General features: G+C 47.7%; 1 protein-coding gene across 1 annotated transcript in view; it reads left to right on the forward strand.

Annotated features, from left to right (window-relative positions):
• The window catches only part of PPP1R14C (protein phosphatase 1, regulatory (inhibitor) subunit 14C), a gene marked incomplete at its 5' end in the record, with an annotated part of 76,831 nt that overhangs the window by 48,630 nt on the left and 15,050 nt on the right, over positions 1–13,151 (forward strand). Inside the window, 2 exons of the mRNA XM_012735102.1 lie at positions 9,423–9,506; positions 10,784–10,816. Of these exons, the coding sequence (XP_012590556.1) occupies positions 9,423–9,506; positions 10,784–10,816 (117 nt within the window). The remainder of the gene's footprint in view (positions 1–9,422; positions 9,507–10,783; positions 10,817–13,151) is intronic.

Here is a 13,151-nt window from a genome sequence, read left to right on the forward strand (position 1 = left end):
CAGATCGACGAAGTACACTGCTGAGGGGAGCAGCGGGCGGGTGAGGAGAGGTCTGCCTCACCATGTGGTCACCTCCGGGGCAGGCGGGAATCGAACTCATGCTGCAGTGGCTTTAGCTTCTCAGTGCTGTGCTTTAACCCGCTGAGCCACCAGGGAGGGCCCCCTTTTCTATGCTTTTTAATTAACAGACTTTAGTTTCAGAGCAGTTTAAAGCTTGTGGAAAACTTGAATGTACAGTTCAGAGCCCCCATGTACTTCCTTCCCCCTCTCCTCCCACATTCACATCAGTCTGATGTGTCCATTACAGCTGATCAGGCAACAGGGATGCATTATTATTAACTGAAGTCTACTGTGAAATCAGGGATTGTTTTCTTTTTTTCCCAAAATAATATTTTTTAAATCAAAGTAACGGGGCACAAGAGGTTAAGTCTCTGCACTGTAAAGCAATCTGCAGCCACTGCAGAGACAGTTCGATTTCCAGCCAGGGAGCTGACCCGTGGTGCAGCAGACCTCTCCTGTCTCCCCGCTGCTCCCCTCAGTAGTGTGTTTCAGTCAGTCTGCCTGTTTTGCTCCCCACTCTGTCTCTGATGAATCCTCTCTGGCCTGCACCCCAGCTCTTATATGCATAAATAAATAAATCTTTACTAAAAACATCGAAGCAACATTGCATGATAACATTGTAGAAGTGTCAGGTGTAGATCCTTGTAGATCAACATCTATAGAGAGGCCATTATTCGGCTCCCCACTGAAGGGCTCTTGAGTTGTACATTCTTTAGGATTTGATAACAGTGACATGTATCCAGCACTACAGTAGGTAGAGAATGATTTTACCACCCTGGCAGCCCCGTGCTTTGCCTGTTCACCCCTCCTTTCTCCCCAGCCTAGGGCACCCATTGAGCTTTGCACTGTCTCTGTAATTTTTGCCTTTTCCAGAATGTCATATATCTGGGATCATGTGGTAGGTGATCTCTTCAGATTGGCTTCTTTCACTTAGCAATATATGTACCCTGCTCCCCTAAATCTTTTTGTGGTCTGAAAGCTCATTGCCACAATAGTCTTGCACACTGCAAACTGCACAGTGCCTGCTGGTCCTGGGGTCCTTATCCGGGAGTGACATAAAAGTGTCTGGTGCCTCCTCCCAGTGACATTTCCAGATCCTCTTCCCAGTCTCACTCTCCAGTGCACCTGTACATTATTTGTGATTTGCAAGCTTTTCTCTATACAGGGGCCAGACCCGAATGGCGGTAGCACCAGTCCCTCTCTCTGGACGGCTGTATTCTCTGCCCCGCACCCTCACCCATGGCCTGTGGCCCGGAACCTGCATGCAACTTTTGAACAAGCCACTAATGTGTTTGGACTTGCAATTTAGGCTCATGGCTGAGCTGCTGGTTCATGTTGTCGAACTGCCTGTCCCTGCTAACCTAGCATGAGTCCTTGCTGATGTCTGTGTGCCTCAGCTCTGTAGTGGCGTGGGTGCTGATGTGGGGTGCTCCAGGTGATGGAGGTGCTGCGTGCCCAGCTGAGGTCTGCAGGGAAACACTGCTGTCAGTCAGCCCCGGGGCAGGAGGCTGGAGACTGGAGCCTTCAGGATCTCCTCAGCGATCTCTTATGTTCAAGTACCTTACTAGGGACAACCTCCTGGTTTTCTTGTCACGTCGGCATCGCTAGCGACCAGCTGTGCAGACGTGCAATGTGTTATTGTTTCCAGAAAGCTCTACATCTGGGGATTTTTGCTTACATGTCTTTTCTTTTTTCCCCCTTTTATTCCTGGTAGTGCTTTTGAACAAGTGGGTAATGCATTAGGTCTTGCAATTTTCAGGCATCACGAATGAAAGATTCCCTAGGAGAGACATTTACATTTTATTTTTTAAAAAGAGGATTCGTGTGACAAAAGCTCGCAGCCGATTCAGCGCCGCCTGGCCCTGTGTGACCAGCTCGGCGGATGAGGACGTGCTTGGGCACTCAGGCCGCTTTTTATTCAGGCCCAAGAGTGAGATATTTGTCCACATTTCCAGGTGTGGGCGTGTTCGGAGGTTGCGCTGCTCTAGCCAAGCTCCGCAGCGTGGCAGAACGAGCTGGAGGCCGAGGAGTCTCCCTTGTGTCGAGAAGCAGGGCAGACTGAGACTTCAGTGGCTGGATTCTCACTCTACATCCTGTCCCCCAAGTGCCCCGGGACCCCTCCATGACAGACAGGTGCACCTCCCAAGCTATTGAGGCCAGGCACAGTGCTTCAGAACCCCAATTCTGTCCTGACTCTTGAGTCTTTTTTTTCTTTCTTTTTAATTGTGTCTGGAAAGCCATGATTATCATTTCAGGGACATTCACTTATTAAAATGAACTGATAAGGCCCTCCCTGGCGCAGCGGGTTAAAGCACAGCACTAAGAAGCTAAAGCCGCTTCCGCATGAGTTCGATCCCTGCCTTCCCCGGAGGTGACCACATGGCGCGGCAGACCTCTCCTGACCGCCCGCTGCTCCCCTCAGCAGTGTACTTCGTCCATCTGCCTGTTCTGCTCCCCACTCTGTCTCTGGTGAAGCCTCTCGCCACCCCTGAGCCTCTGGCCTGTACCCCAGTTCTGTATGCACAAATAAATAAATATTTTTAAAAAATGAACTGATAAATATCAGGTTTTGGGGAGAGCGGAGATTTGGGCGAGGCAGCCCGCACCACGGTGCTGGTGGTGCCCACCTTGGCCCTACAGAGGAGGGGCAGCCACCACTGGGGTTCAGACTCCCCCAGCTTGGCTCCTTGCTGCCCTCTGGTCTCCCACGCAGCTCCTCCTCCTAGTCAGCATCGTGGTCACGGCCCCCCCACTCCCCGACTTCTGGGCTTATCCTACATGCCCAGGCTGCGGCATCACACACCAAGTCTCCCTCAGCGCAGGCTGAGTTGTGGTGTGGTGGGGCAGTTCCCGCCCACATCGTGTTCCCCCACCCCTGCCCACGCCCCCCACGCCCCCTCCCACACTCCTGGGTAACAGGTGAGCCAGGGGAGCTGCACCTTGCCAGTGCTCTGGCCCCGCCAACCACATTAGCCAGCGCAGCTGAGGTCATCGCTGTGCGCGGAGGCCCGGTCAGCACCGGCCCACGTAGAACAGAACCAGGTTTGCGCGCCCACCACCCTAGTCTGGGCCAGCGCCATCTCTTACCTGGTTACTCCTGCGGTCCCCGGGGGCTCTGCCTCTGCCTGGCCTCCCGGAGCTGTTCTGCACCCCCAGCCAGGTGAGTCAGATCATGCCATCCTCTCTCAACCCTCTGTGGATTATCTCTCAGTGGGGGATAAGTCAGAGTCTTATGGGGGCCCTGCCCCCCAGCTCCACTCGACTCTTCGCAGCTCCTTGCACATACCTGGGCACACCTGAGCATACCTGGGCTGTGCTTATCCGTGGTGGTCTTCCCCAGAAGTCAGCATGCTTCCCTCCGTCAGGTCTTTCACTGGGTATCTCTCCACTACCCTACTTAAAACCCCAGTTCTGCTACTCCCTGTGACCAGCTCTGCCTATTTCTCTCCCCCCAAAATATTTGTCAGTATTTACTACGTACTTTAGTCTACTCATGTGTTTATCGTCTGTCTTCCCCATCAGGGCTTAGTCTCCAGGTCGGGAGGTATTTTGTCAATTGCTCATTCTCCATCCCTAGAGCCTAAAAAGTGCCTGAAGTCTCCATGTCGTGTGGATCTGTCTGGTGCTCCTGGTTCCCGATGGAGATGTGCCTAGTTCTAGAATAATCTAACTTAATGCCTTACCTCTGAGCTGGTTCTTGTACCAGTGTCAGTGGGAGGGCAGCCTTTGTCACTGGGGCTGACGTAGCTTGAGACTGTCACCATCATCTGTGGGGTGAGTGAGAAAGGCCAAAAAAGCTGGAAAACTCAGGCATATTCTGGGTGCGTGTGAAGCCATAACCCTGTTCACTCTGCTCACGATGTCTCATCGAATCAGAGGAAAGGGGTGGCACTCTGTGTGGGGGCCTGCCTGGGGACCGCCTGCCCTGTGTGGCTTTCCCCTGCTCTTTCTGCAGCTGTCCTTGGCACTGGCCCTGAGCACTGGCCCTTAGCTACGGGTTGTGTTGGTAAGGGGTGGGGCAGACCTGTGCTCTGGGGTGTAAGAACAGCAGCCGCTGTGGGGATGATTTAAAACAACCCTTCACTTCTATGGGGTCAAGTTTGGTCAAGAGGTTTTAAATTTTTAAAAGGAGGAATTTGGAGATTTTGCTGTTTGACTGAGCAAACGTCCACCATCAGAGCGTATTTTAATGCTTGTGTATTCGGATGTCTGGGAAGCATGGGTCCTGTCATTGGTCAGGGGATTGAAACTGGGATTTTCTACACTTTTCCACCCCAGTTTAGTTCCCTTTAACACCTAAGTTGAGGCCTCCTCTCCTACCCTGCTGGATGGCTGGGCATAGATCTATACCCATCAAGCCTGAACCTCGTTCCCAGGTTAAGAAATGAGGCTCAACTTTCAGCTCTTTAAGCCTCCACAGCCGGGTTCTTCACTTCCTGGCCCTCCTTGGCTTTAGTACAGACCTCCCGGCCTTCAGCTACCAGTGACATTCTTATAACTGACCCCCACAAGAGGGCAGTTGAATACACCCCGTCTGTTTACCTGTTCACATGGTGATATAGTAGGGCTTTCCAGGGGGATTCCCTTCCTTAGGATTTTTTTCCTAAGCTTACAGTTTATGTTCATCAGCTATTTATGCTATTAGCAAGGCTGCCAGGCAAAATCGGCTATTCATAGTTAAGTTTTCGGGGAGTTCAAAGTTAGACTCAGATTTTTGACTACACAGGGGTGAGTGGGGGTGGGCACCCCTAAATAAATGGGTGGTCCATGGGTCAAATATTAGTTTATTTCTTCTAAAAATGGGAGACGAATATATTAACACATAAGACATACAGGTCCTCTGTCGGCTGACAGTTTGGGGGTGATGAGGCTTCCAGGTTGGAAATGGTTTGAACATTTTGGCCTTACTGTCTCCTTGATATCCGGCTGTGACAGACCTTTTGGGAGGCTGGGGCCAGGGCTTTTCTGTCCTGTGTGTGACCTGTTTCCTTTCCAGAGTTTCCAGGAACCCCCCTGCACCCCTCTGCTCTGATACCTTGCAGTGATTTTCTGAAGGGTAGGCTGGGCTCCTGTTTAAATGGAAACATTTTCTTGCAGATTCCAGGGCTGATTTAATCATTTTATAATATTTAAGTATGCCGTACTTAGAGCCAATGCAAACTCTCTGTGCCTATGATTTTTCCAATTATAAAAAAGATTCAAAATTGCAAATTAAACACTCAGCACCCAACCAAATGTGCAGCATGAATGTTCTCTGGTGGGGACATCCTTCCTTCTCTGCTAGGAGCTAGATACAGATGCTCTGTGACCTTTCCTATGGCTTCTGGCTTCACTTGTCATGAATGAGTCACACATATTAAATCTGCCCTTTGGCCTTTTCCTCACTAGCCCATGACAAGTAACGTGTCGCAGCTAGACGCTGAGCCTCCTGGGGACATCTTAGCTACTACAGGATCGCTTCCAGCTGATTCTTAGAATACATGTGCACACAAAATCTTTTGGGATTGTCATTAAAGTAGAGCTGCTTGTGATGTGTGCTGTTTGTATGTGTGTGCGCACATGTTGAGTGTGATGTGTGTGTTTATTCATTTCAGGACCACTGTGTTGAGAACCTGCCTGGCTCTTTCTCCAGAAGCTCAAAACCTGGAGCTCTCTTTACTGATCCTTCTCCCTCCCCCAACAACCAGCTCAATCTTCAGATTCTGATTTCCTGTCCCTGTTTGTCTCAAACAAACAAAAAATCCTTTTTGTTTTTGCACAACTTGCCTGTGAGCCCCGTTGGCACACAGCAGGGAGAGTGGTGGCTCCGGGGCCTCCTGGCACCTGCCTCTGGCTGGGCCCTTGCAGCTAGGCCAGCCCTCCCTCTGCTTTGGCCTGGGAGCCAGACAGTTCTAGGCTGCAAATGTTTTGTTCTCTCCATTGCTCTGGAGCCCTTAATGCCTACAGACGTTGCAGGATGAGGAGAAACTGGCAGGCTGTAGGCTGACACTGCTTGTTTTGAGGACTGGCTAGAAAAACCTGCATGTCTCCCTTTTCCTCAAGATGTGGACAGTGTGTAGCATTGGAGTATATGCTCTTTAAAGATGGAAGAGGCAGGAATGAAATGTTCTTTGCTCCCACTGGGGATGGGAGGTGGAGGCCTTTTCTCTCCAGTTTGCCCCACTTCCCACAACCCCTTATAGCACCTCAATCTGCCCAGTTCTGATTTCTGGTACCTGCCTGGCCTCCACAGGCATTAATATCTGCAGCCTGAGAGCTCAGACTCCGAGACCAAGGGCCCTTTACACCCTGTGTTTAGAACGGAGCTTGTATTTTTGTCTTCTGTGTATCTCTTTGCCAGGTGTGGGTGCCTCCTCCCCAGCCCTACACCTGCCCCAATCCTGCCATTTCAGGATGTACAGCCAGCTTACATCCTTGTCCTTCTGCGCAGTCCGCCCTGCCTGCCCGGAGAAGTCTTCCCTCTCCCTAATTCCTACAGCAATCAGGCTTGTGCTGTCTTTGGTGATGTTGTAGGTTACACTGTTTCCTGCCTAAACAAGACACTTAATGTCTCACACTGGTGGATTTCCACCAGATTTCCGAACAGAGGAAGCATGAAAATGACCAAGGGTTTTATTCTGTGGGTGCCAACAGGAGCACCTCTGACTAAATCTAGGGTGATGTCAGCTGGTGAACCAGTGACCCTGAAGTGCTTGTTTTACTACTTATCATCACAACCGCAGTTTGGGGACTCATTCTTAACTCGAGGAAATCCCCACACAAAACCACAGTCTGGTACACCACAGTGGGTTGTGGGTGTGGCCACACCCTTGGAAGTGGTATGTAATCTGTCATGTTTAGTGAACTGTTCGCAGAGCAACAGACTAAAAGTAGAACTAAAGAGAATCTCAGCAGACTTTAGAGTATTTCCATGTTCCTCATGAAAAATACGTACCACTGCAATAGACACAGGGCTCTGTAGCTGGCACTGAGTCCTTGCTTCCTAGGACTCTGCTGATGTGCCACCTCGAAGTCTGACCCAGGTTTGGCTTTGGCATCACCAACCTTCAGAACACACCCCTTGTCCCCTCTGAGGGAACTCAAGCTCCCTCTTGCCTTTGATGGGCACAGTGGCAGCCTTGGGGCTGGGAGGGGCGCTCATAGTTACCCAGGGAAGACTCAGTTTGCAATGGCTTTCCCACTTGGAAAGCCCAGTGTTTCTGGGTCTTGCACCCTTGAGGGGTGCCCATGGCCTCGAAATACTGGGCGTTTCCTTTACTTCCTGTCCAGTTCCTTTGAGAAGGGAGAGTGCTTTTCTTTCCAGGGCTTGGGCCAGAGTGGACTTCAGGGCAGGGCTATCCAAGGGAAACTTCTGCGATGACACAAGCTGTACAAACCTGTCTTGTCTAGTGCACTGGTCACTGGCTACATGTGGCTGTTGAACGCTTGAAATGAGGCGAATGTGATTGAGGACTAGACTTGCTAATTGTATTTCATTTTAATGAACTTAATTTTGTCAACTACTGTAGAGAATGTCGAGTTACAGCTTGAGCATCATTGCTCTGGCTTTGCCCTTCTAACTTTCCAGATTCTGTATTTTCTCTGAGCTCCAGGGCTGCAGCTGGGGAGAGAAAGACTCAGAGGGCACCCCAAGTCCCAGGAACTCAGGGGCATGGGTGGTGGGGAAGGGCAGAGTGCGTTATGCAAATGAGGTTTTCAGTTCTGGAATTCTGATTGGTTGAAAGTTTGTCAAACGGCGATTGGTCTGGGCGTGGCTTGCATGGGGTTTCGGCATGTGGGCGCAGGGCGGGATATATCTGGAGTTCGTGCCTGGGACTTGACCCAAAGCAGCCTTCTGGCTCGCATTGTTCCCCAGATTGGGGACGACTGCATGTTTATTTTTATTACTTTATTTGTCAAATTTAATTGTGCAAGGTTACCCAGCTCAGATCTGGATTCAGGATGCATTTGCGTCAAAAACTGCCTGATGCTCACGAGGACCTCTGAATGCGGTGCCTCCTGGTAGTGGGACTCGGCCCTTGGCCTCAGAAGTGAAAAGTGGCCTTTTGACCAAACCGACAGGAAAGCCGAACACCTGTCGCCATGCTGCTCCGAGGAGGATTGCTTTGTCCTTTAGTTTTAGCAAACACTGCATTCCCTGACTCCTTGAGCGGGTGCCGTGTCCTCGATTTCATTAAGCCATGACTTCAGCGCCTTTGTGTTCGCACTGAGTGTAAATACCGAACCCAGATGTCATTTCGTGGGTGGGGGAAGGGGTGGTGGGGAAACTTCCGAGTGTGGCGACGGTTACACATATCAACACTTTTGCTTGGTTTTCTTGAGTGAGTCACCTGAAACTGCCTGTGGGTATTTTGGGCTGATGTGGTGGCTATTCAAGCCACACTGTGCTGTGGATGCCGCTGAATTTGCCAGGATACACATGCTGTGTAGACCCAGCTCTGCCCGTGTGGCGGGGGCGGGTCCTGGCGTGACAGGCCGAGCGGTCCTCCCCAGGGCCGGGGGTGCTCGGGCTCCCTGCGGGGAATGGGAGCGCAGGTGAGTCTCAGGGGAAGGTGGAATGCAGAGTGAGGGCACTTTCCTAACCGTCGTTTTGTATCCGTGTCCGTTTTGTATCCGTGTCCGCAGAGGCACAAGGGAGGTGAGGGAGGAGGAAAGGAGAGATCCACTTTGGGTTGGAAGTTTAGATTCCAAATTAGTGAGGCTTTCCACCACAGGCCAGTTTAGATTCCAAAGGGAGGCTTTCCTGCCTCCCTTTCTGGAGTGCACGTCCTTGGCAGCAGGAAGATCCAACCTGAGTCCACTGGGCTGCTGGAGAGTAGTAGGTGGGACTCAGAGGGGTTGGAGACCTTCACTTGGTGGCATCATCCAGACCCTTTGTGCTTGTGCCTCTTTTCTGGGCCCCAGGAACCCTCAGCCCCCTCTCCTGCAGGGGTGCTTCTGTTGAAAGGGCTTCTTTTCCCAGATGTCTCCCAGACTCCGTGCCTTTTAAACAGTCAGTAGCTGTGACCAGCGTCATGCCCACCTGGGCTCCCCACCTCAGAAAACCAGTGGGGATCCGGTTTTCCCCAGATCCAAAGCCCTGAAAGGAGATGGGGTTCTTGAAGGGTGGAGGTAGGGTAGGAATTGTAAGTCTCTTCTCTTTCTAGAAATGTCCAGTTCCCCATTGTATACGCCTACGTGCAGTTCTACACAGTATGAAATTGTCTTTTTTGAGATATCACTTCTTTCTGCAGCATTGTGACTTAAATCTCTTGGATACCAATGATGTCTCCCGCCCTCCTTTCTCCTACTCTTTCCTTTCCCTCTTCTTTCCCCCAATGCAGTTTCTAACTAAATAGAATGCCTTCACATTTGTCCCTCAGGAAGAAGAAATGCCAGATGTAGAAATTGACATTGATGATCTTCTCGATGCAGACAGTGAAGAAGAAAGAGCTGTAAAATTACGGGTAAGCATCTTTCAAAATCTAGAACCCTTGGTCCTGGATGCTTGAATCCTTGGGTCTCCAGAGCTTGGCATGCTGTCATTCCGGCCCCAGGTCAGTGCTGGTACGAGTATTGGGTAGCTTTCAGAGAGGAAAGCAGTAGCTTGCCAGGCGCTCACCTTCGACTACATCTTTGGTCATGATGCAGTTCTTGGTGCACATTATGAGTGTGAGTTTCTCCAGCATTATCTTGGAGACAGAGCTGGTTCTGTGTCCAAAGATCCAGTTGCCTGAGAAGGAAGTGAGGTCCCACAGCTGTATGAGAGGCAGACAGGCAGAGTGACAAAAACAGTATTTAAACCTTGGACTCTTGAAACTGTGGCTTATATTCATGGCATTAATTTCTAGAAAAGATTATTTGCACTGTAATTTTATTTAACGAAACTACCTTCCATGGAGTACGCTCACCACTAGCAAAACAGTGAATGTTGAGACGTCTCATGTTTTCTTAGTCCAGAGCAATAACATTTATTTCTGTTCCCACAGGAGGTCATATCTATCATTTTAAAATCTGCTTGTGGGAGTTTCTCAAGCCAATTAACCTTTGACTTACCATTGTTTTTAATGTTCTCTGATAATTACTGTTCACGGCTGTTGGTTATCACCAAATGCCAAATGATCTCCTAAAGGCAATTAAAGGCCACATTTTAATGTATTAATGTGCTTAATGTGTTAATAATCACTAGTGTCTCTTGCATGGTGAACAGTTTCAATGATTACTGTTGGTCCATTTAGCTGGCAGATGTTGGCATCCTAGTTATGTAATAAAATTTAAAGCAGGCACTAGTCCTACAGAAAATATAATGACAATTTTCTTTTCTTAAAATGAAGAACTGGAAAGGGGCTTTCGCTACCCTTTGGTTCCCAGGTGAGGGAACTGCCACCTGCAGAGACGTCACAGACTGGTCTGTGGTTGAGCCACTGCCAGGTCCGCTGGGCTCCCCGTGTCCAGAGTCATTATCCTTCCTCATGTCCTCGTGACCCTAGCTCTCTCTGGCTGTCTCAACTTAATGTAGACAGTTTATTATTAACCAGGTTGGTGTGTGTGTGTGTTCACTGCATATGAGAGGTACAGCTTTTGCTATCTTCAGAGGGCTGAATAAATGTTGAACATGGGATTTCTGTATTGTTAATGTGAAATTTTGAGTGACCATGCTTAGCATAAAACTTTACAAAGCGGAAATTATTTTTAATTTCACTTTTAAAATGATTCAACTTACCGTCTGTGTATTTCATTCTAGGAAGCTCTTGTAGACTGCTACAAACCAACAGAGGTAAACAAATCACTTTTCCTAAATGCTATGTTTGAATTAAGTCAGTTTGACTGTTTTTAAAATTTAACATCAGTAACTAGATTTACTTGTGTATATACTAAATGAAATGTGTGTATTTGAGCCGTACTAATATCCTAGTGTGTATACCTAAACTTGTCTGGTTTGGGAAGACTGCAAACCAGTGGAATTGGTCATGCTTCTTGTTTTTATATATAAAAATCCATTTAAAGGTAATTGTGAGAGGGTTTGGAATCGTTTTAATAAAAGTCTTATATTTGTAACTAGGGAATATGGTCTTTTGGTGTAGACATAGGCATTTGTAAGGGATTGAAGCCAACCTGTCACTTAAAAGGATTGCCTTCGTGGGATGAAGATACCTTACCACGCATGGGTCTGTCTCCAGTGTCTCCTGTGTGAATAACCATGGATACCATGTGGTTAGGCCACAGCATTCAATGTGCACTGTAACCCCCAAAGCACGACCAGTAGAGAACTTAAAGATTTGGTAAATGAAGTTCTTTCAGTGTGTTCCTGTGATAAATGTGAGAAACTAGAAGGTCCAGCACAGGTGACATCAACTTTGAAGGGGCATAATGACAAGGTGGGAGGAAGCTTGCTTCACAGGAGGGTGTAAAATTTAAATGACAAGGTTAATTTATAAACACTTGTTTTGAGGCCAGTAACTTATTTGAACTTTATTGTTAATATTTTTCTAATTCCCCCCACACTCTAGCCTTTACCCTAGCTCTTATTGCATAAATAAATGACTCTTTAAAAGAAAGTAGTCAATACTCTGTTGTTTTATCATTCTAGTTTTAACAAGTCTGATGCCATTTCCATTCTCAGGCCTTTTTTTTTTTTTTTTTAAGATTTATTTTTATTTATGCATATAAGAACCGGGGCCTAGATCAGAGGTGTGGAGGGGTGAGACGATTCACCAGAGACAGAGTGGGGAGCAGAAGAGGCAGATCTACTGAAATCCACTGCTGAGGGGAGCAGAAGGTGAGACAGGAGAGGTCTGCTGCGCCATGTGGGTCAGCCCCCTGGCCGGGGATAGAACTCATGCTGCAGTGGCTGCGGATAACTTCATAGTGCTGAGTCTTATTCCCTTGTGCCAATAGGGAGGCCCCTCCAGTCTCAGGCCTTATTATAATATGTGACCTGTTGTTTTCTTTCATTAACTTTTGGGGTTATCCTAGTATTTTGAAATTTCATTTGTGCTAGTATGGGTCCTTTCCTATTCAGTTGCTGGGTACTTTACAAATTCTTTTGGCCTAACAATTTATGTCTTTCAGTTCTTCAGTATTTGTCTTTTATTATTTATCATTTTTATTAGTTTATTTCTCAATATTTTTTATTTATGGTTAGATGCTGCATCTTCCCTATCGAAGCTCCAACCCTTTTCTGTTGTCGTTAACCTCCTTGATCTTTTGTTCGACTTTCTGAAGGATTTCCCTGCCTTCTAGCCTATGTACTGACATTTTGAAATAGCAATTGTCTTAATTTTAGTATATAATATAAATTTCAACTGTCTTTAGTAAATTTCAACTGTCTTTAATATCAAGATCAGGAATCTTAAGGTCTGATACCTTAATTTAACAATTAAATACTTTTAAATATTTTTTATTTTGGAATTTTGTCATTTTCTTCTCTTTGAAGATATTAAAACTGCTTTGTCTTTATTGCCTGTTATAAAGATTATTCTGCTTACTGCATTGACTCTGTTTTCCCTGAATCCTACCTCTTCCTGTCTATTTTTATATGTCTTCACTGATTTTTGACAGCATAGTGATGTTTGAATGTTAGGAGTCAGTAAGTGGCTGGAATCTCTGTGTGTGAACACAGCTTGCCAGCTGGTAGGTCTCGCTATGGAGTGACCAGGTTGCAAACTAGATTTTGTCATGGTGTGTGTGGGAGCAAGGGGACTATTCAAAATGTAGTTGCTTGGACCTGAGGATTGCTAGCCTGATTTTAAGCTCTCAGAAAGCAAGGATGGGAAAGAGGCAGGAGACCTTGCCATTTAACTCTTTTGGAAATACAATGCCTTTATATTTAGTGGGGGAATGACTGAGGTTAAAACAGTTGCCTATTTGGAGATCAAATTAAACTGTTGTGGTTGTGGAGAGTTAGAATAGTAGGGCTGCGATCAAGAAAGACGATGAGCTGTAATTCATCATGAGATGAATTAACATGAGATGCAAGAGTGGGAGGTTTGCACAGAGAGGGATCTGGATTGGAAGGTGTGTCCACACCACTCACCCACTGTATCATTCCCTCTGGCTTCACTTCTCCTCGGTGGAGAAGTTCATGTTTTGTGTGTAGGTGAGAAAGGTTG

This window comes from Condylura cristata, unplaced genomic scaffold, assembly GCF_000260355.1.
Source record: "Condylura cristata isolate star-nosed mole 26May11 unplaced genomic scaffold, ConCri1.0 scaffold00001, whole genome shotgun sequence".
Taxonomy (NCBI): Eukaryota; Metazoa; Chordata; class Mammalia; order Eulipotyphla; family Talpidae; genus Condylura; species Condylura cristata.